The sequence below is a fragment of the Vicia villosa genome, unplaced genomic scaffold (genome assembly GCF_029867415.1).
Source record: "Vicia villosa cultivar HV-30 ecotype Madison, WI unplaced genomic scaffold, Vvil1.0 ctg.000339F_1_1, whole genome shotgun sequence".
NCBI lineage: Eukaryota > Viridiplantae > Streptophyta > Magnoliopsida > Fabales > Fabaceae > Vicia > Vicia villosa.
In genome coordinates, this window is record NW_026705151.1 from 1,059,381 (window position 1) to 1,085,672 (window position 26,292).

At 37.4% G+C, this 26,292-nt stretch overlaps 1 protein-coding gene across 1 annotated transcript; it reads right to left on the reverse strand.

The window, feature by feature from the left end:
- Window positions 1-16,864: 16,864 nt before the first annotated feature.
- On the reverse strand, window positions 16,865-18,868 carry LOC131626967 (uncharacterized). The gene is made up of 3 exons (XM_058897800.1): window positions 18,391-18,868; window positions 17,759-18,333; window positions 16,865-17,590 (listed from the first exon to the last, which is right to left on the reverse strand). Exons 1-3 carry the CDS (start codon window positions 18,866-18,868, stop codon window positions 16,865-16,867), a joined length of 1,779 nt encoding a protein of 592 aa, XP_058753783.1.
- Between the last annotated feature and the right edge of the window lie 7,424 nt (window positions 18,869-26,292).

Genomic DNA, 26,292 nt, shown 5'->3' on the forward strand with positions numbered 1-26,292 from the left:
TTAATGATCTTCAAAGGACTTGTTAAAGCTGTCTCTGCCGGTGTTGACCGTCGAGGGAGTGTGACTTGTCTTCCCTACGGGAGACTCCTTAGTTACATTTTTCTTAGGAAAGGCGTAGTGAGAAGGATGCGTGATTCTGGAGCCAGGGATATGTTCGAGGCTGAACCTTCTCCTGTGTTGTCTTTGGACAATTTAGACCAAAGGATTAACTAGCAAGTTTTTTACCTTAGGTTTAATCTTTTTATATATATATGCCTTCCTTTCTTTTTGTAACCTCAGATCCTATTCTTTGGATCTTTTTGTAATGAATGTACTTCTATGTTTGAAATGAAAAGAATATTTTGGTGTCTTCTTTGATTTTTCTTTCCATAATTCTTTCTGATTGTGAAGCCATTTTGATCAATGTGAAGTATATTTTTTGACACATGCCTGACCATTTTGGCTTTTCGTAGTACCCTGAGTATCTACGTCTTTGCAATCCTTACTTCGTGCATACTTGGTTTATATCTCTTCAAATATTTCCCGTTTACTCTCAAGATCCTATGATCTTCTGCTAATTCTTCAATTTCGTAAGCATTGTTCGAGAATACTTTTAAGATTCGAAAGGGTCCTTCCCAATGTGGGGACCATTTACCAAGTGCCTGATTCTTTCGATCTATAGGTAAAATAACTTTCCAGACTAAGTCATTATTAACAAAAGTTTTACCTTTCACCTTTTTATTATAAGCTCTGGACACTCTTTCCTTTTGCCTTTTTATCATTTCCAGTGCTCGAAGTCTGTCTTCGTCCAAATCTACTAACTCATTCATCATTAACTCCCAGTATACGTTGGGAGGAATGTCTGCTTGTCTTTGTATTCTTACTGATTGCAAACATATCTCAATTGGGAGTACTGCATCATGTCCAAATGTCAACTGGAAAGGAGTTGTATTTGTGGCTTCTTTTGGAGATGTCCGACAAGCCCAGAGCGCTTGATCTAAAGTCTTATGCCAATTCTTAGGTTTCTTTCCCACATGTTTCTTAATAAGGCCAATTATTATTTTGTTTGCTGCTTCAACCTGTCCATTTGCTTGGGCGTAATAAGGTGTAGAAGTAAATAACTTGAAACCTATTTCTCTGGCAAAGTCTTGCATTTTTCGTCCAGTAAAGACTGATCCCTGATCAGTTGTTATACTTTCTGGGATTCCAAACCTATATATAATGTGTTTCTGAATAAACTCAATCACAGCCTCTTGATCCACATTTGCCAGTGGTATTGCTTCGACCCATTTTGTGAAATAGTCTATTCCTACCAAAATGTACCTTTGACCTTTAGATGACTTGGGGTGAATTTCTCCAATCAAATCTAATGCCCATCCCCTGAAAGGCCATGGTTTTACTATTGTACTTAATTCGTTCGCTGGAGCGTGTTGGATACCTGCATGTTCTTGGCACTCTTGGCACCCTTTCGCAAACTCTATGCAATCCTTTAACATCGAAGGCCAATACATCCCATAACGAAACAAGAGCCATTTCATTTTGTGCCCTGCTTGATGTGCACCACATGCCCCACTATGTACGTTCGACAGAGCCAAATATGCTTCTGCTTCACCCAAGCATTTCAACAATACCCCTTCAGGAGTTTTCTTGAATAATTCATTTCCCATCAAAAAATATGACAATGCTCTATACTTGATTCTCCTGTCTGTATCCGTCGAAGGGTTTTTTAGGTAGCTAATAATTGGACTCCTCCAATCTGTGTCTGCCAATGAGTCTATATTTAGTACTTCGAATTGTTCTTTGTTGGCATAACCCAATTGTGAGTTCTCTAGATCACTTGGCAAAAGTTTAGTAAACATTGCTCTTCCTCTTACTTCAATCAATTCCTCCAACTTTTCTTTTGATACTTTATATCCTGAAGCTAATTGTGCCAAGTCGTTTGCTTCCTGGTTATTCACCCTTGATACGTGTTTTAATTCCACATATTCGAATTTCTTGAGTAGCCTATTTGCGATGACAAAATACATGATCAAATTCTCTTTGATACACTTGTACTCCTTTGTCAATTGTTTGATGACCAATTCGGAGTCTCCTTTAATTTCGACTCTGGTTGCCCCCAATTCTAACAAAGCCTCAAGTCCAGCAATTAATGCTTCGTATTCAGCTTCATTGTTGGAGCATAATGGACCTTCGATTTTAAACTTGAGCTTTGTTGGAATTCCATCAGGAGAAATTATCAATATTCCAACCCCAGTACCCTCTCTATGCGTTGAACCATCGAAGTATAACTTCCAAGGTTTTAAGTCCACATAATGCTGATGATTCTCAACCACTGCATGGTCGACAATGAAGTCTGACACAATCTGACCTTTCATTGCCTTGAGAGGCTGAAATATTAATGAATATTCAGTAAGGGCCAAAGCCCATTTGCCAATTCGACTATGTAGTATTGGCTTAGATAACATATGTTTAATAACATCACAATGAGATGAAACGTAAACATCAACTGGCTTTATATAATACTTAAGTTTGATACAGGAGAAATACAAACAAAGGCAGAGTTTTTCTATATCAGTATATCTAGTCTCTGCATCATTGAGTACTCTACTTAAGTAATAAATGGCTCTCTCGATGCCATTCTCATCCTCCTGGGCAAGCATGCTGCCTATTGTTTTATCTGATGCTGAAATGTATAGGCGCATGTGCTTCTTCCCATTTGGGGGAGATAGAATTGGTGGACAAGTCAAGTATTGCTTTATCTGATCGAAAGCTTCTTGATGTTCAGCACGCCATTCGAATTTTCCTTGCTTAAGCCGAAGTAGAGGTGAGAAAGCTTGCGTGCGTCCACTCAAGTTAGAGATAAATCTCCTTAAGAAGTTTATCTTGCCCAATAATGATTGTAGTTCTTTCTTCGTGGATGGGGACTTGGTTTCCCTAATGGCTTTCGTCTTGTTCTGGTTAATTTCTATGCCTTTTTTGTGGACTACGAATCCTAAGAAATCACCTGCCTGCACAAAGAAAGCACATTTAAGGGGATTCATCTTCAAGCCATATTTCCTCATTCTTTCGAATGATTGGCTCAGATGATCGAGATGACTCATACCCGAGGTAGATTTTACCACAATGTCATCTATATATACTTGCATGAATGTTTCTATAAAGTCATGAAATATAGAATTCATTGCTCTTTGATAAGTTGCCCCAGCGTTTTTTAAACCAAAAGGCATCACAACCCATTCGTAAGTGCCTATTGCCCCTGGGCAACGAAATGCTGTTTTGGATACATCATCTTCTGCTATAAAAATTTGATTGTATCCCGAATATCCATCCAACATGCTCAAATACTCAAAACCTGCGGCTGAGTCTACTAGCATTTCTGCTATAGGCATGGGATACTCGTCTTTCGGAGTAGCTGCATTAAGGTCACGAAAGTCTATGCATACTCTTAATGAGCCATTCTTTTTAATTACAGGTACTATATTAGCAATCCACTCAACATACCTTGTAGTTCGGATAAATTTGCACCGTAAGAGTCTTTCGACCTCTGCTTTAATCTTCGAGTGAATCTCTGGCGCGAATCTTCTGGGAGTTTGCTTTATGGGCTTCTTCCCTTCTTTTATTGGTAATTTTAGTTCGACTAAATCCCTTCCTAGACCAGGCATCTCATCATAGTCCCAAGCAAAACAATCTCTGTTTTCTTTCAGCATTTTGATGACCGTTGCCTTCAATTCTGGTTCTAGTTTCGCGCTGATATATGTTATCCTTTTTTGACCATTGTCTCCCAGGTTTACTTCTTCAAGTGGATCTTGGGCCAACATCTTTATATTCGACGCCATTGGGTCTTTTTCGAACCCCAAAGGTTCCTCATCGTATATTGCATCCAACCTTTGGTTTGGTTCTTCTCTTATGATCTCTTCGTCTGGAGTCGTGTGTTCAGGGAGTTCGAAACTCGCACGTATCTCCAATTCTGTTATTCCTTCTTTGGTTAAAACTGCATCTATCTTTGTATCTGATAGTTCGGCTTCGAGAGCCGCCTTTCTTTTGTTCTCGGCCACATAGGCCGAAATCTTTTCGAAGAACGAAGACTCAGACATGATTAATGTCATCGTCCCAGCCTGTTGGCCGTACTGTCGGATAATTCTCCAATGGTGCTGTATCTGGTGGACCATCCATGATCTCTCTATCCCATTGGAATCCATTTGGGTGTAAAGTTAAATAGTACAATGCATTTTTATTTGGGGTATACATCTCTTCTGCAGCATGACAAGGGCCTATGTTTGCCAGGTTCCTGTCGAAGTTGGTTTTGTTCACCTGGTTGACCTCAGCCATGTAGTAACTCTGATCACCTTCGATATTCTCCACTATACCATCTTCTCTCCAAATTGTCACCCTCTGATGCATTGTTGAGGGCACAGCTGCTACCCCATGAATCCATTCCCTACCAAGCAAAAGGTTGTAGTTTGCCTTTGCTGGTATAACCATGAACATGGTTGGCCTGGTAACTGAGCCTACTGTCAAATTGACTTGAACAACTCCCAGTGTTTGTCCTATTTTGCCTTCGTAGTTAGATAAAACCATGTTATGTGGCCTTATATCCGTATCGAACATACCAATTCTTTTTAGCATGTATTGAGGCATTAGGTTCACTGCTGCTCCCCCATCAACTAGGACTTTATTTATGCCCACGTTCTCAATCTTAGCCCTGATATAGAGTGGCTTCAAATGATTTCGCATACCCTCATCAGGCCTTTCGAAGAAAGCATTCTGTTCTTCTACTGCACCGTTATTCAGCACATAGTAACACACAGGTTTGTGTTTTGTCATTTCTTCGATATCAGCCTCTTCACAGTCTTCTACTTCAGTTTCCTGATTAAACTCGTGAGGGAGTACAGAGACAACATTGCAATTCAAGTTTATAGATGACACTCCATCAGAGTCAAAATCATTTGTCATTCTATCCTCTTCTTTCCAAGAATTTGAACGCATCTTGTTCTTCTTCATCCAAGAGTTTTTCAGCTTCGAACAATCTGCGTTCTACCGGAGGTTTGTTTGACTTTGCCCCCTGGTATGGGACTTGGTTGCTACTAGAGTCTCCAGCTTCTCTTGGCCTGTATTCCTTCTGAGCCTTTTTTATTCTCTGATGCCTTCTCCACTGGGACCGAGACATAGGATTTTTTCCTTTATAATTCTCCAATCGATACGCCTCTCGATTTGATCTTTGAAATTGTTTCCTATATGCCATTGCAGTTCTACCACCTTGGTCCCAACTTCGCCATTTGTTGGTTCTTGCATCAGCTTGTACCCACCTATCCCTTGGCGCATCTGCAGGGATTCTGAAAGTTACCCTTCGAGTTCTGGGGTGTGGGCTATCAGGCCTCTTTGTTGGAGTCCGTATGTCGAAACCGTACAGGTTGGGACGCAACCCCTGAGTTTCTTGACTCATGTAGCAATACACACGTTCGAATGATCGTGCTAGCATTTCGTCATAGACTGCCCCACATCTTGGGTAGAGAGCAACTTCAGTGTTTTCTTTGTGGCATCTGACCAAAAATCCTACCAAGCTTTCCTCCATCTTTGGGTACAGTTGTAGTAGGGGATTTGGTTCTCTTCCTGGGTGTTCCCACCTTTCGCGTCGAACCCTTTCGAAGTTGGCTTCGACCCTTCGATTCAGCATGATCGAACACCTTGGACACATCCATTGCTTACCACCATTTTTCTCGTGGCAATTCCAGAGATATTCTTTGAGGCTTTCGGTTCTTGGAGGAACTTCGATGCCCCCATTTTTCCTCGTCAGCCATGTCTCTAGTTCGCCAAATTCAGACATTGGTCGTCTGGCGCTAACCATGTTAACCGCTGCTGGAGGAACTTCAGAGATCTGGATTTTCTGGAGTTTCATCCTGAGGTCTTCAGTGGCCTCACTGTTTTCTTCAGTTATTTCTGTCTTGGGAGATTCTTCAACAACAGTGTTGAAGACTATTTCACCTTTTAGGCTTTCAGTAGCCTGCTTTCCATTGAACATTGCTTTAGTCTCCACAACTTCGACTTCAGAAGCCTCCACCATGTTGATATCTTCTGAAGGATAGAAAAACACTTAGAAAGGGGGGGATTGAATAAGTGTGACTTTAAATCTTGGACGATAAAAATAAATTGCACAATTATTTTTATCCTGGTTCGCTGTTAACGAAGCTACTCCAGTCCACCCCCGCAGAGATGATTTACCTCAACTGAGGATTTAATCCACTAATCGCACGGATTACAATGGTTTTCCACTTAGTCCACGACTAAGTCTTCCAGAGTCTTCTGATCACACACTGATCACTCCGGGAACAACTGCTTAGTTCACTCCTAAGACTTTTCTAGAGTCTACTGATCAACACGATCACTCTAGGCTTAGTTCACTCCTAAGACTTTCTGCTCAGCCAACTGCTAAGACTTCCTAGAGTATACTGATCAACACGATCACTCTAGTTCCTTACAACTTAATGTAATCAATTCAAGAGTTTACAAATGCTTCTTAAAAGCGATAATCACAACTGTGATATTTCTCTTAATCGTTTAAGCTTAATCTCACTAATATATTACAACAGCAATGTAGTGAGCTTTGATGAAGATGAAGATTCTGAGTTTAGATTTGAACAGCGTTTCAGCAAGTTTGATATAAGTTGTTTTGGTGCAGAATCGTTAACCTTGCTTCTCATCAGAACTTCATATTTATAGGCGTTGAGAAGATGACCGTTGAATGCATTTAATGCTTTGCGTGTTCCGTACAGCATCGCATTTAATGTTATACGCTTTTGTCAACTACCTCGAGCCTTGTTCACGCTGTGTCTACTGACGTAGCCTTTAGTAGCTTTAACGTTCCTTTTGTCAGTCAGCGTAGTCTGCCACGTGTACTTCCTTCTGATCTGATGTTTGTGAATATAACGTTTGAATATCATCAGAGTCAAACAGCTTGGTGCATAGCATCTTCTGATCTTCTGACCTTGAAGTGCTTCTGAGCGTGATACCATCTTCTGATCTTCAGTGCTTCTGATCTCATGTTCTTCTGATGCTTTCATAGACCCATGTTCTGATTCTGCTTCGACCATCTTCTGATGTCTTGCCAGACCATGTTCTGATGTTGCATGCTGAACCATTTGAGATACAACTTCTGAGCGCTGAATTATGCGTACTCTTTATATATTTCCTGAAAGGGAAATTGCATTGGATTAGAGTACCATATTATCTTAAGCAAAATTCATATTATTGTTATCATCAAAACTAAGATAATTGATAAGAACAAATCTTGTTCTAACAATCTCCCCCTTTTTGATGATGACAAAAACATATATAAATGATATGAATTTGCGATCAGAAAGAGTAGACGGCAAAAGACAAATTACACAGCTATAGCATAAGCATATGAATATGTCTCCCCCTGAGATTAACAATCTCCCCCTGAGATAAATAATCTCCCCCTGAAATAAATACTCGAAGAACTTTAATAAAAGACTTCCCTGATTATTTCGGTAGAGACGATCATATAAGCTTCTGCCTTCAGAGAATTCATAGCTTCTGACTTCTGCTTCCATTGGACAGCTTCAGAACTTGAATTTCTTTAGATCCTTAGAACATTCACAGCTTCTGACTTCTGCTTCCATTCAGGACAGCTTCAGAACTTGAATTTCTGGATCTTCTAGAACATTCACATCTTCTGATTTCTGCTTCCCTCGGATAGCTTCAGAACTTTGAATGTCTACCAACATCACTTCATGCTAGATTTGTATCAGAACATTGTTGAATGTACCAGAGCATCATCAGAGTATCTCTACATCCTGAAATGTTACAGAACAAAAACTAAACGACAAAAGTCAGCATGAACGAGTTAGAACATAAAATGTATGTTTGAACACATTATATGAATCAGAGCCAAATGTATCAGAGCATTTAGGCTAAAAACGTGTATCAGAGCAAATAATGTATCAGAGCCATAACATTATATGTATCAGAGCAAATAGAATTTTGTCAGAACAGGATAGACAATGATATTCAAATTCTATTATCAGTGCTTCTGATTCATGCTTCTTTCTTGCTTCTGATCTCTGAAGCTTGACAGCACTCAGCTTGCTTCAGTTTCCAAGAGCTTATTCCTTTTACAGAATAACGCTTCTTATGGTTTTGCTTCTAGTGTTTGCTTCTGAAGATTCTCTTCTCTGTACCTGCAAAACACTTAAACCATATAGAACTTACAAGTTCTTGTTAGTGAATGTGTGGGAGCCTTACCCAGCAACTGATAGATTTAATCAAATCATTTATCATTTATCTTTCTCCCCCTTTTTGTCATATCATCAAAAAATAGAAAAGATTCAGATGAATAAAAACAGAACACATGGAGGAAGAAGATGATTTCATTAAGGTTCAACCAATGGGTACAAAAGTACAGGATGAAAAGATCAGATGCACAGAAACAAAACAGATGCAAAGAAAAGAAAGAAACAACATAGACTCAATCTAAGATGGCCCTAGTCTTGACAAGATCTTGGCCAGCATCTGTTTAACATCGTTGTTGTGTCCTTCTTGCCTCTCAATGAAAGCATCATACTTCTCATTGAGTGAGCTTTGCTCATCCTGTCTCCTCTGAATCGCTTCTAGAGTCCTTGCAAGACGAGAAGGTTCATCAGAAGAAGCTTCACCGCTTTCAACCACAGGAATGACATGTTGATCTGCAGCTTCCATAGATAGATCATTTGCAGGAATTTCCTCAACAGGGACAGTTTTAGCAACATGATCTTCAACATCTGCTTCTTGCATAGAAGCATCTCCATATTCTGCAGCAGGAATTTCCAAGTCTCCATTCTCAAGTGCCTGAAGAATGGCAGCTAGATTCCTGGGAGCAGAAGGACCTTCAACTACTGGTGGGTCAACAACCTCTGGAATGACCAAGTTTGGATCTTTCTCAGACGGGTTTTCCCTCAGATAGTCAAAGAGAGTCTTGAAGTCTCCAAGCAGAACAGGATACTTAGGAATCCAGATAACCATGTCCCTGCATGGGTTTGCTTCCATTGCAGCAGCCAGTCTCAATACTTCCAATTCATCCACAAAGGGCTTCTCTTCCAAAAGATATCTTCCTTTGAGGCGAGCAAACCAGAAGTCTTCATAATTCCTCAGAATTCCACGAGGCCTTGGGGCAGCAGCTACACAGGCTTCCTGAAGTTCTAAAAACAGAGCATCTGATTTTCTGCGAAAGATCCTCCAGAAGTTCCGCATAGCGACATCATTTAATCCAGAACTTTCAGCAATTCTGAGAGTATCAAAGGTACTTCTGAGATTCTTCTTTATGTTTTCAAAAACTACACCAATAGGATATACAGGGCGGGATTTTATTTGGGTTTTTGAAACGGCAGGGTTGGAGGTGAAGTATGGAAGAGGTTCTCTATCCAACCTATAAGAAGATTCTGCTTCAGTATCAGAATCTAACACTACCACTTCAGCTTCAGGACGAGGCTTGGGAGTGTAGTTGCAATCACGGAGCAACTGCTCATGTGATGCAGAGGTTGGAAAAGGAGAATCACAAGGATTGTTTTGAGAGGTGGAGGGAGTATGTTCAAGAGTGGTATTGGGATAAGGTTGAGATGGAAAGAGAGTTTGAAGGGGTTGTATGTTCAGAACAAGATTGTCAACAGCTTGGTCAGAGACAAGATTAGTGGAGGGTGAAGGAGACGGAATGGATTGAGGAGATGGTGGAGTTTTTGTGAAGGGAAATGGTGAGGGAGGAAGAGAATTGGATTTGTTTGCATGTGAAGAAGGAATGGTTATAGGGGAAGATGGTGGTGTAAGAATATGGACAACAACGGGTGATTCTGATGAGGCTTTTTCTGGTTCAGGGGTAGGTACAACCTCTATTGGTGTAACTTCTGAATGAACAACAGGAACAGAAATAGGTTCAGAAATGCATATGCCTTTGGAACCTTTCAGAAGCGCTTTGGTCACATCCTCCGTTTTCTTCAGCTTTTTACTCTTTGGCTCTTCAATAATCTTTGCTTTGCCTCTAGAGATTTCTTTCCTTCTGACATAAGCCTGAACTTCTTGTTGGTTTTCAGCTTCTTGAGGGATATTGTCTTCATCAGAGCTTTGAATAATCATCTTCCTCTTCTTGGTTATCTTCTTTTCAACAGCTTCAACAGTCTCATCATTTTTGTTTAACTTCTTCTTCTTTTTCTCTTTCTCAAAGTCATCAGATATGGCCTTAACAACATTAGCAATCACCTTTTTAGAAACCTCTTGTTTCTTAGAGACAGCAGAAGGATAATCATGCTTTCTTTTAGTCCTTTCTTCCCTCTTGCGATTTACTTTGAAAGGAACACCTTTGTCTTGATCTTTAAAACTCTTATTCTCTTCAAGAGATTTCAGATAGACAGTTTTGACTTCAGGTACCTCACTATTGAAGAAGGTTTTAAAGTCAGCCAGAACTGGTTCTCTTATGGTTCTTGTTCCAGCTAGAGGTTCAGGAACTTTGAGAAAAGTGTCAATGATTTTCATCTTCTTTAAAGAGAAGGCATTCAGACAAGCTCCAGTGGTGACAGCAAGATCTTTGATGATACCTTCAGACTCCAGACTTTCAACAATCTTGGAATGTACCAGAAGGTTTGTAATGATCCTACCAAAAGGAATGGTTGTTCCAGCATTTTCCTTTCTGAAGGCATTCCTGGAATCCTTTACTGCTTTCCACATATGGTTGAAGATAATGTAAATCGCATCAACCTTCTTCTGAGTGGCAATGCAATAAAGAATATACCTTTGATCATTACTGATGAAATCCGAGGCATGAGTTGATTTCCTATGGTAGAAACACCCGAGAAGGATCTTTGTCCAGATTCTGTAGATATCTCTCAAATTCTTAACATGTGTAGTTTTCTTGACATTTGTGTAGAGAGTGGATAGAATATCTTCCACATCTTCTCTTTGATCAGACTCAAAAACCCCTTCAGGATTTTTCAGATCAAACATCACTCTTAGGATGTTTTCAGTAACAACAACAGACTTTCCATGGACGAAAGAGAGTATAGCTTTTGGTGCAACCACAGCATGTACCCAGAACTCTTTGACAAGATCCGGATAAACAGGGCCAACGAACTCAGCAAACAACGAGGTCCATCCTTGAAAGATGATGTCTTCTTTAAGATGAAATTGATGTTCTTCAAGGTTATCAAAGTCGACCATGAGTTCACACAAAACTTCCAATTTATCTTTGGGGATGGAGCATGCAACAACAGGGGTGAGTTCCTGGTGTGTTTCATCGTGCATATGAAGAAGAGTAGATGAACCAGCAAAATGAGATGAAGAAGCAGCCATTGATGCAGAATGAACGAAAACGAGCAAGAGAAGCAAACTGGGTTTTCGATTAGGGTTTTTAGAAAACGGCTAAAAACTTTTCAGACGAGAGAATGCAAGGAGAGAAAGAGAGTCAAAGGAGCGAAAAAGATGTATGATATGATTTGAAAAGCATATATAGAGACGGATTTGAAAAGAAAAAAATATAAATTGAACAGTTCCAGAATCAAAGGAAATCAATTTTATTAAATGATGAGTGACGTGAGGAGAGAGAACGTGGTAAATGAAATAATTTAAAACAGTTACCTAGGTCGGCGTCCTTTCAACTGCACGCTTTGTACAAACCGTACAGACACGTGTTCATCATCAGATAATAGATGACAGCTGTAAATATCAGAGAGATTTTACGCCTTCAAATTCTGATTACTGCTTCTGGATTGATCTAATTTCTCTTATGGAAATACTCCTTCTGTAGAGTGCTGATATAAGTCTGAATGATCTTCTGATCCATTACTTCTGATGCTTTCATAGACCCATGTTCTGATTCTGCTTCGACCATCTTCTGATGTCTTGCCAGACCATGTTCTGATGTTGCATGCTGAACCATTTGAGATACAACTTCTGAGCGCTGAATTATGCGTACTCTTTATATATTTCCTGAAAGGGAAATTGCATTGGATTAGAGTACCATATTATCTTAAGCAAAATTCATATTATTGTTATCATCAAAACTAAGATAATTGATAAGAACAAATCTTGTTCTAACATCTTCTACCTCGCAGAGGCTAGCGTCAGCAATGTTTAGGGGATTGGTATTGACCCTCATATGACTCTTGGTCTTGTCAGCAAACTTCAACCTTCCATCATTGAGAGCATTTTGAATTAGATCCCTGAAAAGAAAACATTGAGAAGTTTTATGGCCTAAAAACCCATGATATTTACAAAAACCTCTTTTCTTCGTTGTTCCAACTGAGGAGTTTTTGAATTTGGAGGTAGTATCATTTGGCCATCTTTTACCAATAAATCAAATATTTCATCACACTTGGTAATGTCGAATGTATAAGTTTTCTTAGGGAACCTATCATTCTTATCGTTTTCTACTGGGTTTTTTTCATTGGCAGGATTTAGCAGTTTGCAGGCGTAAGGTGGCGCCTCTTTCAATTCAGCTAGGTCTATTTCGACTTCTTCAGGGCTATACGAGTTATTGAAAGACTCATCATCAGCGTCCTCGGCTTCGACGTACGCTACTCTCTCTTTCTTATAACTTTTATTCGCCCTAACTTTTTCTGCCTTCAGCCGTTCGACTTGTCGAACCCTATCTGCTAATTGGGCCATGTCCCTAAGGTATTGGGTATCTAGTTTCTTTCTTATTGAATAATCTAGACCACCTGCGGCCATTTCAACAAGTTCATGCTCTGGGACTGTTGTAAAACACCTTGATTTCAACAGACGGAACCTATTTAAATAATCATCAATTGTTTCTGTGAATTTTCTTTTAACACTGGCCAATTCTTTCAAACTTATCTTAGTTTGACCCATGTAGAATTGCTCATGAAAAAGTCTTTCCAAGTATGCCCATGCATCTATCGAATTTGGTGGCAAAGTAGTATACCAAATGAAGGCATTTTTTGTCAGCGAACTAGGGAAATACTTGATCCTTAAATCCTCGTTTCCCGCTAAGTCTCCTGCTTCTGTCAAATATCTAGCAATATGTTCCACCGTTGACTCATTAGTTTCGCCTGAAAATTTTGTAAATTTGGGTACCTTAGTGCCCCTAGGCAATTCTGTCTGCATGATATAATCTGATATAGGGGATGTATAGTTTGGACGCCTAAGTCCAGTACTAAGGCCATTATTGGCCATAACCCTTTCTATCATGGCAGTTAAGTTATTTTCTGTAGCCAGATTTTCTCTTCTGACTCTTTGAACAACCTCATCTGGGTGTTCGTTCCTACCCACAATCCTTAATCTGGGTCGCTCCTCCTCCGTTTCTTGTCGAACGGGGATGATTCTTTGATTTGAAGCTTCTAAGTTAATTATTGGAGTTCCTTCGAATATCTCTGTTCTTCGTGAGGGGCCTACATCCCTAGTGGCTGTCCTAGATGACGGGACTATGTCTTGTACACGTTCTAAAATGGGCCTCTCTTCTTGATTCGAAGGCTGTTTGTCTTTCCTTTTAGGTGGTGTTATTCCCATGAATTCTGCCATTCGATTCATTTGAGATGCTATCTTTTGGAAAGTCTCCATGTTTTCTCTATTTGTAGTAGTAACATTTGTCATCAGTGGGCTTAAAACTGAAGTCAGTTCTCTGGCCAAAACCCCTACCATATCATGGTTGCTTGCATCCATTTCTTGTCGAAATGCTGCTTGGTTATTTGTGGTAAAATGAGGCACCTGGGTAGAAAAACCAGTGTTATGTGCACTTCGACCCACTGAACTAACATTCGGTGAAAATGTGGCATTGTTAGTTGGGGCATATATAGATCCTGCCCCTCGTACGCCTGTTCCATATGGGTATGGCATTCCATATGAACTATTTGGCCTCCATTCGAAAGCAGAATTCGTGCCTTGACCATGCAAATTATTTGCAGCATTTGTCGAGGCAAACAATACGTCCTCTGCGCTTGTGGATGAGGGTGCGGTTGTCGACACTGAAACTGGAATAGTCCCTGAAGGCCCTGTATTATTTTCAGGCAAAGCCTGGGAATTATCTGCAAAGGGTTTAGGGTTTAGGGTTTAGGGTTTAGGGTTTAGGGTTTAGGGTCTCGATCCATTTGGACCCGTTGCATCTCGTGTTCCTTGAGTAGAAGTCGAATTTGCCGCTCCTGATCCTGAACCTTGTGGGGGATCTTGATCACCCCCTGCACTGGCCGTAACGACCATTTTCTTGTTGTACCTTCGTTTGGGAATCGGTTGTGCACTGTTCTTTAATTTACCGTTCCTAAGGTTCATACAAGATCTTGATATTGTCTAGACAAAAATAAAGCACTTGATTAAAACAATCTGCTTGACACTGTCCCACCGGGTGTGCCAATTTGTTTACGGTGATTTCTGGTAAACAACCGCTAGTCTTCCAAACTATAATAAATATGATTTGGTTACTTGCAGGATCGACTAGATTGATCCTAGGACACATAGTCAAGAAGATTGTTATCAATGTTTATTCGAACCATATTCATTATTTGTCTTCTTCAATAAGCGTTGTTCGATTAAAGAACAAATAGTCTTGACAATAAATGTGACTTCAATGGAAAGATAAGTAACATAACATAGAAAATTAAAAAGACTATTGAAACGTAAAGAATCTTAAACTGCAGAAATGTAAAAGACTTTGAAAGTAAATAGCATGAAAGTAATTCGAAAGTAAGTGACGTTAAAGTAAAGATACAGAAATGTAAATGGCAAGAAGTAAACGAAATGCAGTAATTCTGGAAGATAAAAACAAAAGATAATACACATGTATTAAAATGGTGGTGTCATACGTACATTTTCTCAGCGAACTCTTTCTCTTAACGCTTGATACTTGAGTAAATATGTGAGTGATTTGTACAAAATAAACACACAGAATCCTAACATTAAGACTCCTATTTATACTAGTTTCGACCTTAACGGTCCTATACTAATCTGCTGCCACGTTTCTCATAAAAACTCCTAGCGATGCCATCTGTTACTTGGACAGTTACGAAACCGTCTTCGAATTTCAAATCTTCCCGCCTGAGTATGTCTTCGACGCGTGGCAGTGTATTAAACAAACACTACTAAAAAACACGCTAAGTAGTAATACTTGAATATATTTACAAATTCGTCTAAGTCCCCGAAGACACATACTTTTTACTAGCTTTCAGTATTCATTATCATCATAGTGAACTTAGAAATATTTACTCTCGAAGCATGACCATCAGTAGCCATTCTTTTATTTTTAAGGGATGGCCATCAGTAACCATCTTTCCTTCGATTTTCTACCTCTTCGAAGGATAAATACTTCAAAACGAAATCTTCAGCTAACAGATTCATATATAAAACATATTCAATAATCATATGAATCCTAATATAAGCTCAATGGGGTTAACTAAGAATCACTCCTCACAAGGTTAATTGATTTAACTTTTTGGTCAAGTGGTTTTTCTCAAATTCAAACAATGCCTCTATCACTTTCACACTTTTCACAAACAAGAATAATGCATGGTTTAGCATGATAAAAATGAGTTGAAATAAATTCCGGTATCCCGCATTTAGTGTACAATGGAAAGTTTCCTCACAATTGGTTAAGTTCTAAATTTTGATTCAAAAATGACATGTGACTCGAGGAATTTATGCTAAGTAATTTGCACACACCATCAACTAACCATGTTAAGTCTAGAGAGCGATAAAGTGTACCTTAATTTTCCTTGATACCGATTCTCAACATTGCCACTCGAAGTGTTAACAACATCCACTCTTGTCCGTGCCCATTGATTCCTCAAGCTCCCTTTGCAAAAGAACAATTAAACAAAAACACTTTGAAAAGTTGGATAATCACTTTCCACCCAAACACACAATTAATCCACAATAATAAAATTGCAATTTTTAAAGATGTTCAAATGGTGAAACGAGAGCCACCATAAAGTACATAATTAAAAACCAAAAAGTGAAACCATAAATAAATAAAACAAAACAGAATTACGACTAAAATAAAAATAAAAATAAACTAAAAAAAATGCTACAACACCACTTCAATCCTCTTCTTCATCACCACCACCAACTGTCCCGATCACATCCTCCATTGTATCGTCCTCATTTCCGGTACCATTGCCTCCTGCACCCCCCCATGAAAAGTGGCCTGCCCACAGGCCAATTTGCGTATGCATCATACTCCGCTTCCAAGAAATGTGGGTGAAGATAGGGTATTAGAATGGGAGATGAGTTTAGTGAGGACGAGAGCGGTAGAGTGAGAGGAGAGAAGTAAAAATAAAAGATAAAAATAAAAAAACTAGGTTAAATAAAAAAAGCTAATTTTTTTTTTTTTTGAAAGTGGAAATTTTTTTTTTACTGAAGTGTTTGCGGGGCAAACACCTGTTCGCGGGGCAAACAAGAAAAATTTTCTTTGTAAAATTGGCTTACTCACTGTTTGTGCTCTGTTTGCGGGGCAATCACTGATGAAAATTTCTTTTTCAAAATTGGCTGACCTGTTTGCGGGGCAAACACTTGTTTGCGGGGCAAACAGGAGAAATTTTCTTTGTAAAATTGGCTTACTCACTGTTTGTGCTCTGTTTGCGGGGCAAACAGGAGAAATTTTTGAAAAATGCCAATTTTTACACTTAACTTCCACTTCCTTTCAAAAATAGTTACTAAATAAATCTGAAAACAAAAATCAAAAAGCATAATAGAATTTACTTACGACGTTGGGTTGCCTCCCAACAAGCGCTTTGTTTAACGTCGTTCGAGCTCGACGGTTCGATGGTGCACCAAGGCTTGACGAGCGAAATGACACACCATCGCGGCTTGCTTATCCATCGTGGTAGCCTTTGAGTCTTTGTTCCTTTACAGTCCAGCTTTCTTGTGTTTTAGGGTCCTCCACCCCAATGGCTCCATAATTTCACACCTCTTTCACCACAAATGGCCCCGACCACTTTGACTTTAACTTACTAGGAAACACCTTGAGTCTTGAATTGCACACAAGCACCATTTGTCCAACTTTAAAGTTTTTGTGATGAGTCTTCCTCTCGTGATTTACCTTGTCCTTGTCCTTGTGAAATTGATTCTCCACCTCAATGATTTCTCCTTTTTCATCATCGACTCGGAAGTTGTCATGTTCATCCTTAGGAGGCTTCATAGACTCAAAAAGAGTAAAAATTACCTCTTTATCTTGCACCCTTACTTTCATAATCCCATCATCGATATCAATCATCATTCGGGTGGTCTTCATGAATGGTCTTCCAAGTATTAATGGCACATCACGATCCTCCTCCATGTCGACTACCACAAAATCAACCGGGAACAAAAATTTGTCCACCTTTACCAGCATGTCTTGTACAACTCCATATGGTGAAATGATAGACTTATCGGCTAGTTGTAAAGTTATCCTGGTGTGTTTCATCTCAATGTTCCCCAATCTCTTGACAACGGATAAAGGTATTAAATTGATGCTAGACCCCAAATCAACCAAACCATTACTAATGTAGTTACCTCCAATGGTGATCGGTAAAATGACTCGTCCCGGGTCGGCTTCCTTTCTTGGGGGAGTTTTTTGAATAATTGCACTACAATGAGCATCAAGCACAACTGTCTCTTCAACCGTGTACTTTTTTTTCTTTGTGAGCATCTTCTTCATGAATTTTGCATACTTGGGCATTTTCTCCAATGCTTCGGAAAATGGAATATTTATGTGAAGTTGTTTAAATATATCCATAAATCGAGCGTAGCGCCTTGCGTCTTCCTTCCTTGACTGCACATGCGGGTAAGGTAGATGTTGGAGATGAATTGTGCTCACATTCTCATTTCTCTTTTTATTCTTCTTCACTTTTTTGTCATTTTTCTCTCTTTCTTCTTTTTCTTTCCGCTCTTTTTCAACTAATTCTTCCTCTATCTTCTCCTCACTCTTTTCTCCCTCATTTTCAACTGTCACTTCCTCCTCTTCATCTTCAACTATTATTTCCTCCTCATCTTCCACTATAACCTCTTCATTTACGCCACTATTCACCTCCTTCCCACTTCTTGTAAAAATGGCTTTGCAATGCTCCTTTGGATTGGTTTGGGTGTTGGCGGAAAAGGATGCTCCCGATTGTTGCTCGGACAATTGCTTTGTAAGTTGACCCACTTGATTTTCTAAATTCTTTATGGCCGCTTCATTACTCCTTTGATTAGCCATGGATGCTTGCATGAATTGTGTAAGAGTATCTTCCAACTTTGAGCTTCCGCCTTGAGATTGTTGATCTTGGCCTTGTGGGTTTGAACTTTGATAAGGACTTTGATGTTGATAGTGTTGATTTCCGAATCTTGAAGGTTGGAATCCTTGGTTGTTTCTTTGGTAAGGATTGTTGTGAGGTGGAGGTTGCCTTTGATACCCTTGGTTTTGATTGTTGACATAATTCACTTCTTCACCATTGGGAGGAGGACAAAAACCAGTCGGATGATCTCCATTACAAAGTTCACAAGATGCCACATGGTGCCTAGTTTGAGATCCTTGAATCTCTTTCATTTGCTGCGGGAGTTTGGTCATTTGTTGTGTGAGTAACTCCACTTGCTGTGAAAGACGCTTGTTTTGCGCAAGGATGGCATCATTGGTGTTCAATTCAAGAACTCCCGGTTTCCTTTGTGAAGGACTTCGATCATGTTGACTTTGTCGATCATTGAGTGCCATTCGATCGATGATAGTGATTGCTTCCTCCACACTTTTGGACATAAGAGAACCTCCCGCGGTAGCATCCAAAAGCGTTTTGTGAACCGGTTGAAGTCCATTTCGGAATAGATGAATTTGTGTGAGATCATCAAAACCATGACCCTTGCATTTTCTAAGCATGGATTTGAATCTTTCCCAAGCATCATTTAGGGACTCGTTGCTTCCTTGATTGAAAACCGCAATTGCCGTTTTGGCCTCCATGAATCGGGATTGAGGAAAATATCGTTCTAAAAATTTTTCTTCCAATAGATTCCAATCCATCATCACATTTGGTAATTGATCAAGATACCATTCTTTGGCTTTCCCAAGTAATGAGTGTGGAAATAGTCTCTTGAACAATGATTCTTCATTGGCTGCATCGACTCCCGTTGAACCCGCAATCTCATAAAATTTGGTGAGATGTGCGAAAGGATCCTCATGATCCATTCCGGTGAATGGATTTGCATAAACAAGTTGGAGGATTCCGGTCTTCATCTCCGTATTTGCTCCACCTTGAGCATTGCGTGCAAATTGGGCGGTACGTCTTGGACTATTGGCGGACATTTCGGTTGGAACAACACCCGCCATGTCTCCTTCAAAGGTGTCTACAACTACTTCTTCAATTTGATTGTTAGAAGAAGTAGATGCCTCCTCTTTTTGTCTCTTCTCTTGGGCTAACTTTCTTCTTCTTCGTGTCTTGCTATTGAGCCTTCGGAGTGTTCTTTCAATTTCGGGGTCAAAATGAAATTGCTCTTCGGAAGCTTTTTCTCGCATACACAAGAATCTACAAAACTAGCAAACCAAGTGAAACGAAAAAGCAATATTAATAAAGTAACAAAACTTAAAACAATGAACTATTGCAATGCTTGCAATATCAAACGCCAATCCCCGGCAACGGCGCCAATTTGTTGAATAGTATATTCAAGGCAAATATTTTTAAATCGTATCCACAGAGATTGGGTGATATTACCGCCGTTCTATAGTTACTATCGCTTTAAGTTCAATTTGTAACAAAGTTGGTTTGAGTTGAGTTTCTATTTTTCTATTCAAAAGATAAAGTAAGCAATAAAATAAGATTTGTTTAAAGATAAAAGATTGACAAGATTGGTTTTGGTTTCACTATCCCTATCTTCTATGTGACTTTAACAACTAAAATATAACTTCAATAGCAATGCAATGTTCTAGTATCCTCTCAACAATGTTTATGTCTAAACAAAGTTGTGAAAGTTAATATATTAATCTTTAGATGATCTCTCACTCTAACTATCAATATACTAAGCTTGATTGTTTGATACAAATAGAAAAGTGGCAAATAAATCTATCTCTAGCATTTATTCACTACTTGATAAAATGTTGTAGAACAAGACTTGAAATATATTTCTCAATCATAAATCAAATCTAAATATGAAATATAAAACAACAACATTCATCCATTTCAATACTAATGAAGTTCATACAAAAGTGTTAGAGAGAATACATAGTTAACAAGGATAGCTACTACCTCCAATCTTGTCAAAGTGGGATTTAGCTACTCATCACCATGGTTGACAACAAGAAGAATGAAGAAGAAGCTATGAGCATCAATCTCTCACAAAGATGCAAGCTTTTCTCTCCCAAAACCCTAGTCTCAATGTGTGGTTTACAATAGAATAGAATCCTCTAAATTCCCTTTTTTATCTCCCTAAATAACCCCTAATTCGTACTAACTTTTTATCTTCAAAAGATAAAACCCTATCTCATGACAAGTGGCAACCAAATAAAAGAACAAATTCTGCAGCGCACTGTTTGCGGGGCAAACAATGTTTGCGGGGCAAACAGGGAATCTTTTGCCACATCAGTTTCACTTCAAAACTGGACTTGTTCAGCATCTATCAGTTGGCGGGGCAAAGGATGTTTGCGGGGCAAACAGGCTTCATCATCACTTCTTTTGCTATTCCAAGTCTTCAAGTAATTCCTCTTCGCTTCCATGAGCTTCAAACCTAATTAAAGCACTACAAAACTAACAAACATGTGAAATAACAATTCAAATGAACTAAAACTTAACAAAATTGCAAAATTATTAAATTGTACAAATAAAAGTGTGATTATTGAATGAAAAGTGGTTAAAGGGACCAAAAACAATATATGAAAGTCAGTACTATTTGGTCCCTAACAGTCTTGCGAAAGAATGTTAGCATGAGATTTACTTAATATCTTCTACATATTGCGAATTATTTACAAAAGAAAGAAAAGGGAAAAAATTTAGGTTTTATATTAATGTGCCTGACGATATTTTGAATCTTGCTCATACGTATTCTCAAGTGCGATGGGAAACTCAGGGTTGTTCTGGGTAGCAAATGTTTATTGGTTGGTCAATTTTAGCGAAAGGTACTTAGTCGCATTCGAACGAAAAACATTGCTTGCTATCCAACACATGGAGGAGTGAATATTTGCACCACATTAAGAATGGACAACATAATCTGGATTCTCACAGATTTATGTTCTCATCGCATTCGAGTGGAAGATGTTACTCATTATTGTCGCGGCTCGAAATACAACAAATTCGCCACCTAAATTTGTTTTGTCCATAAGGAAAGGGAAAATATCGATAAAACCCACGAAAGAAGAGAAAAATGGTCATCAGAACCAAATTAGGGTTCAAAAGTCGGTTATGCAATGGGAATGTATTAACACCCCTCATATCACTGTACTAAATGAAACTCATTTAGTTAGTATCATGATCGAATTAGTGTGATGTTTACTTGCATTCTTCTACTTATTATGAGAGGAAAAAGAAAGAAATGGGTTTTTGGGTATTTTTATTATTGTGTCTGACAAGATTTTGGATCTCGCTCCTACATATCTTCAAGTTTGTTGGAGAACTCAAGGCTACATGGTTATAGGTAGCAAATGTTTGTGGGTTGGTTGATTTTAACGAGAGATACTCGACCGCAATCAAATGGAAAACATTGCTACCAAAAACATGGATAATTAAACATTTGCGTCATTTCAAAAATGGATGACTAAATCTGGATCGACATAGATTCTTCCCATCACCACATTCGAGTTAAAAACATTTGATTTTCACATGTGGAAGCATTGCTTGCATCATCGTGAAATAGACTAAGCATATCTCATTTATGAAAAGGTTTGACGTCGCGCAAAGGCGGAAAAAGATTATTTGATGAGTTTGAATTGCTTTTAGAATTTTTATGAAGATGGTGAGACAAATCAAGTTTTAAGGGTCTTTGATGGAATCCAAACATTCAAACGGAAAACATAAAACGGACATCATCTAAATGCTTTAGAGAACAACTTGGACAAGTACGTCCAAACCATTCTTGACTCCTCCATTATAAACCAAACTAGATTCGATTATTTAATGTGTTTTGGACATTTTTTATTATGAAATAGTGTTTTGAAAAGCACTTGGTGTTGACCAAGCTTTATTGAATTGATTTGCGAAATTGGCTCAAGTTTGAAAAATGTTTTATAAATGGCAAACGCGAAAGCAATTTATTCATGAAGTGGATGGATGCAAAAGTGATTGACTTATTTGTTTTAGAAAACACCCTTGATTTTGATCAAGGTTTTTAAGCTAGAAAAGACCTACTTTCATTTGTTTTTAATTTTGAAAATGGCTCGATGTTGATCAAGCATTTTTATTTTATAAAAAGGGTTGCTTTTAGTTATCACATTATTTGATTATTTAAGCTACCTAAACTAAGATAAAACAAGAATTAAAAGCAAAATAAAGTACGGGCAAGGGAGATAGATACATTTGTTATATGGGGATGATGAGAATAAAAAAAAAACTAAAGGAAATAAAATAAAATACAAAATAAAATAAAATAAATAAACAAAATAAATAAAAATAAAAAATAATAATAAAAGGGAAGAGGATGCACTATCAATACAAGAGTGTGAAAGAGTAAAAAAGATAAATGGGCTTAAGACCCTAGTTCTAAAAAGAAAAGTAAGAAAAACAATAAATAAAAGTAAGCAAAAGACAAAATGGGGGTGCAATTGGGAAAATGTTCTAGGCCCAAATGAGGGGATCTCGCACGGGTCCGTTAAGCAATCAAGAGGGGATTGGGAAGACTTCTTCTTCCCCAATGCCATATTTGGTTACTATTCCCGTAGCCACAAGAGGAAAGAAAAAGTTTTCAACAAAATAGTAAAAATGTCATAATTTCTCAATTTTTCATAGAATTAAGCAAATGAATAATGAAAATTTATCTACACGATTTCAAGAACAAGAATATATGCTCAAAATCAGAAAATAAAAAAAATCACGAAAAAATAAAAAATGCAACAACCCTCTTTTGACTTTATTTGACCATAACTTGCCCAATTTTTCATGGAATTAGGCAAATAAATAATGAAAATTCATTTACTTGATCTCACGAACAAAGACCTATACTTAAAAGAGTCTGTATCTGCTCCTTTTACATATTTATCCAATTTCCAGTTTTTTCTACTGAAATATGACATGTGGTCATCAAATAATTTAACGGCTGAGATTAAATTTTTTTAAAACTGTATCATTTAGTTAAAAAAAATAAAAAATACATTATTCTGGAAATACTTAACTTCTAAAACTTAGTTTTGGTCTCAGAAAATAGTTTTCTGGGTTTCATTTTTTCTTCTTCTCACTCAATGGAAATCCACTCCTCTAAATCTAAATCTGCCACAATTCCTACTCTAATTGGATTTTTATATTCCTCAATTAAATTAAGCAAAACAGATTTCCATTTGTGTTAGTGGCAATTAAAATTTTATTGATTGAGATTAAACATTTCAATTAAACTTCAAATTTCAATAATTAAACCTCAATTGAAATAACAATAGAACAAATTGCACATGTGAACAAAGATAAGTTTTTGCAATCTATCCACCTTCTCCTCTGATCTTGCTCTTTCCTTAACACTGTTGTCATATTGCTCAGTTTTCCGTTGTATCACTTGCAATCCCCATCGCATCTGTCTCTCTCTCTCTCTCTCTCTCTCTCACTGTTGTATCACTCTGTTTCTTTCTCGCATCGTCACAAAAATGGGTTGTAACGATAAAACTATGGAATTGGCAGCGTAACTAAGTAGCAGTAAAGAGATGAACCACGTTGGAGACACCACAACAATAATAAATATAGTCAGAATAACAGAGAGGAAGATGAATAGCTAAATAGTGCTGATATTGCAACTATGGGTGTAACTAGCAGAAGTCTAAGAAACCAGCGAGTCAGCGATGGCAAGTAAGACACATAGAAACAAAGATGAAGATGACCGGGTAGGAGAAGAGAGAAGATGAATGGTATTCTATTTTTTTAGTTAAAAAAATTTACTTTAATAGATTTAAATTTTCAGCCGTTGAAGTTTATTTTGCCAATGTGTCGCACATCCGTTAAATAACAGGACAAAAACTGGTGGTTAAGAACTGGAGCAGATCCAAACTCTACTTAAAATCATCAAATAAACAACAAAAATTTACGGGAAAAAATGAAAATTTAATTCACATTTAATCACTTTTGTTCATGGAGGTTCAAAAACTCTTTAAACTCTTGATTTTGAATCAATTGAGTCTCCATGCAAAATGATGATGATTAAGATACTAAATAAATGAAGCAGAAGCAAGAATAATAATGCAATAGAATTAAATAAATAACAAGCATTAGAGCCTACCTAAAATAAAATTCAATAAAGAGAAGAAATAATTGACTAGGAAAAAAATGAAGAGAAAAATAAAGAGAGTTTTGGTTTAGTTTTGTAAGGGATCGGTGGTGAAATTTATGAATGCGAATAGATTTATTTATAAGCTCTAAAAATGGTAGTTTAGGAATTAAGAAAAATGAGGAGAGAAAGGTGTGAGTGCAATCTAGAAGCTTATTTAATTATATAGTGAATAATGATGCAATAAATTCATGAAATAATATTCTAATAAATGCATGAAATAGTGATGTAATAAATGAGGGATATTTTGGACTTTCTAGAAACATTGATTTTTGTTTTATGATTCATGAAAATGATTAATAAAATTCAAATGAATATAATGATGATAAATCAAATGATCATGAGTTTATTTTCCAAAATGCATAATGAAATAAAGCAATTTTTGTCAATTTCTTTCAACATGTTAAACGTTGACTTTTTTTGACTTTTTATTATGATGTTTGATATGAATAATGAATATTCTTAATGGAATAGTGTGATGATTTAAATGATTTTTTTAACAATGATCAAAGATTCCTGAATTTTTTGTCAAATTTCACAACACATAAAATGTTGACTTTTTGGTTGACTTTTTTTCAACCTAATGCAAGAATGATCGACTAATGGCACAAATACAATACATGAATGACTTTAGGAGAAAATTAGGGTATGACAATTACTCGCACTTGGTTGTATCGTCTTGGAATGGACGGATTATCTTTTATTTATGAAAAGGTTTTGACATTGCACTAAGGCAGAAAAAATAGTTTAATGAGTTGAGATTGATTTTAGGTAGAAGCCAAACATTCAAATGGTAAGCTATTACGACTAGCACCCAAATACTCTGAGATTAGGATAAGTATTACGTCCAACTAACCTTTTTCATCCAAGTTATTTATGAAACATGTGAGACGAATTAAGCCACAACTCCTTAACAGAAACCAAGCATTCAAACGGTAAGCTATTATGGCTAGCATCCAAATACTCGGAGATTAGGATGGGTATTACGCCCAACAAACCCTTTTCGTCCAATGAGAAGTGAGCTAGACTCGATTAATTATTGTGTTTTAAAAGGAATACGGATACTCAAATGGTAAGCTATTACAACTAGCACCTAAGTATTCAGAACTAGGATTTATATTACGTCCAACAAGCCCTTCTACATACATTTTTATTAAGAAAAGATTTGAAAACAATTTAATATGCGGGAAAAGAAATTTCGTGATGACCAATTAATTGATTGGCGTTTGATTGAAAATGATTTGATTGAGTTTAAAAATATTTTGGATTAACGTGAAAATAATTGATTCTATTCACAAATATGAATGAAAGTTGAAAATTGATTTGGTTTGGAAAATATCCTTGATTGATGTTGATAAGGGTTGAATTGATTTATTTGAGAAAAGATGATTCTAATTGTCAATTTATATAATTAATTAAATTAAATAACTAACTAAAAGGACGATCAACGAAAATAAAATAAAGTACAATCAAGGGACGAGGAGGGGTACATTTACAACATGGAGAATAATAAAATAATAAAGAAAAAGATCTATGGCCTAAATTCTAATTAAATAGATCAATAAAAATTAAAATTAAGAAGAAAAAAAGAGAGAAAGTAGGGTGCATATGTGAGCAGAATGTGTAAAGAGTAATAAATAGATAAAAATAACACAAAAAACAGGGGGGGCTTCTAGTTCTTTTTTTTTGTCAATCTTAACACAATTAAATAATGAACCATGCTATTTATTATGAAACCGAAACACACGATGGCCAAAATTATAACTTACAAAAAAAATACATTTGATTTCTTAGTGAAACATGGGGTTGAATTAGTATAATTCTTGCTTTTCATCCATTTGAGTTTCATAACAAACAATATTTCTCTTAAATAATAAGAAAAAAAACAAAAATGAGAAAAAGATTAGAAAAACTAGCAGGAGCGGAGCCAAGGTCTAGCTA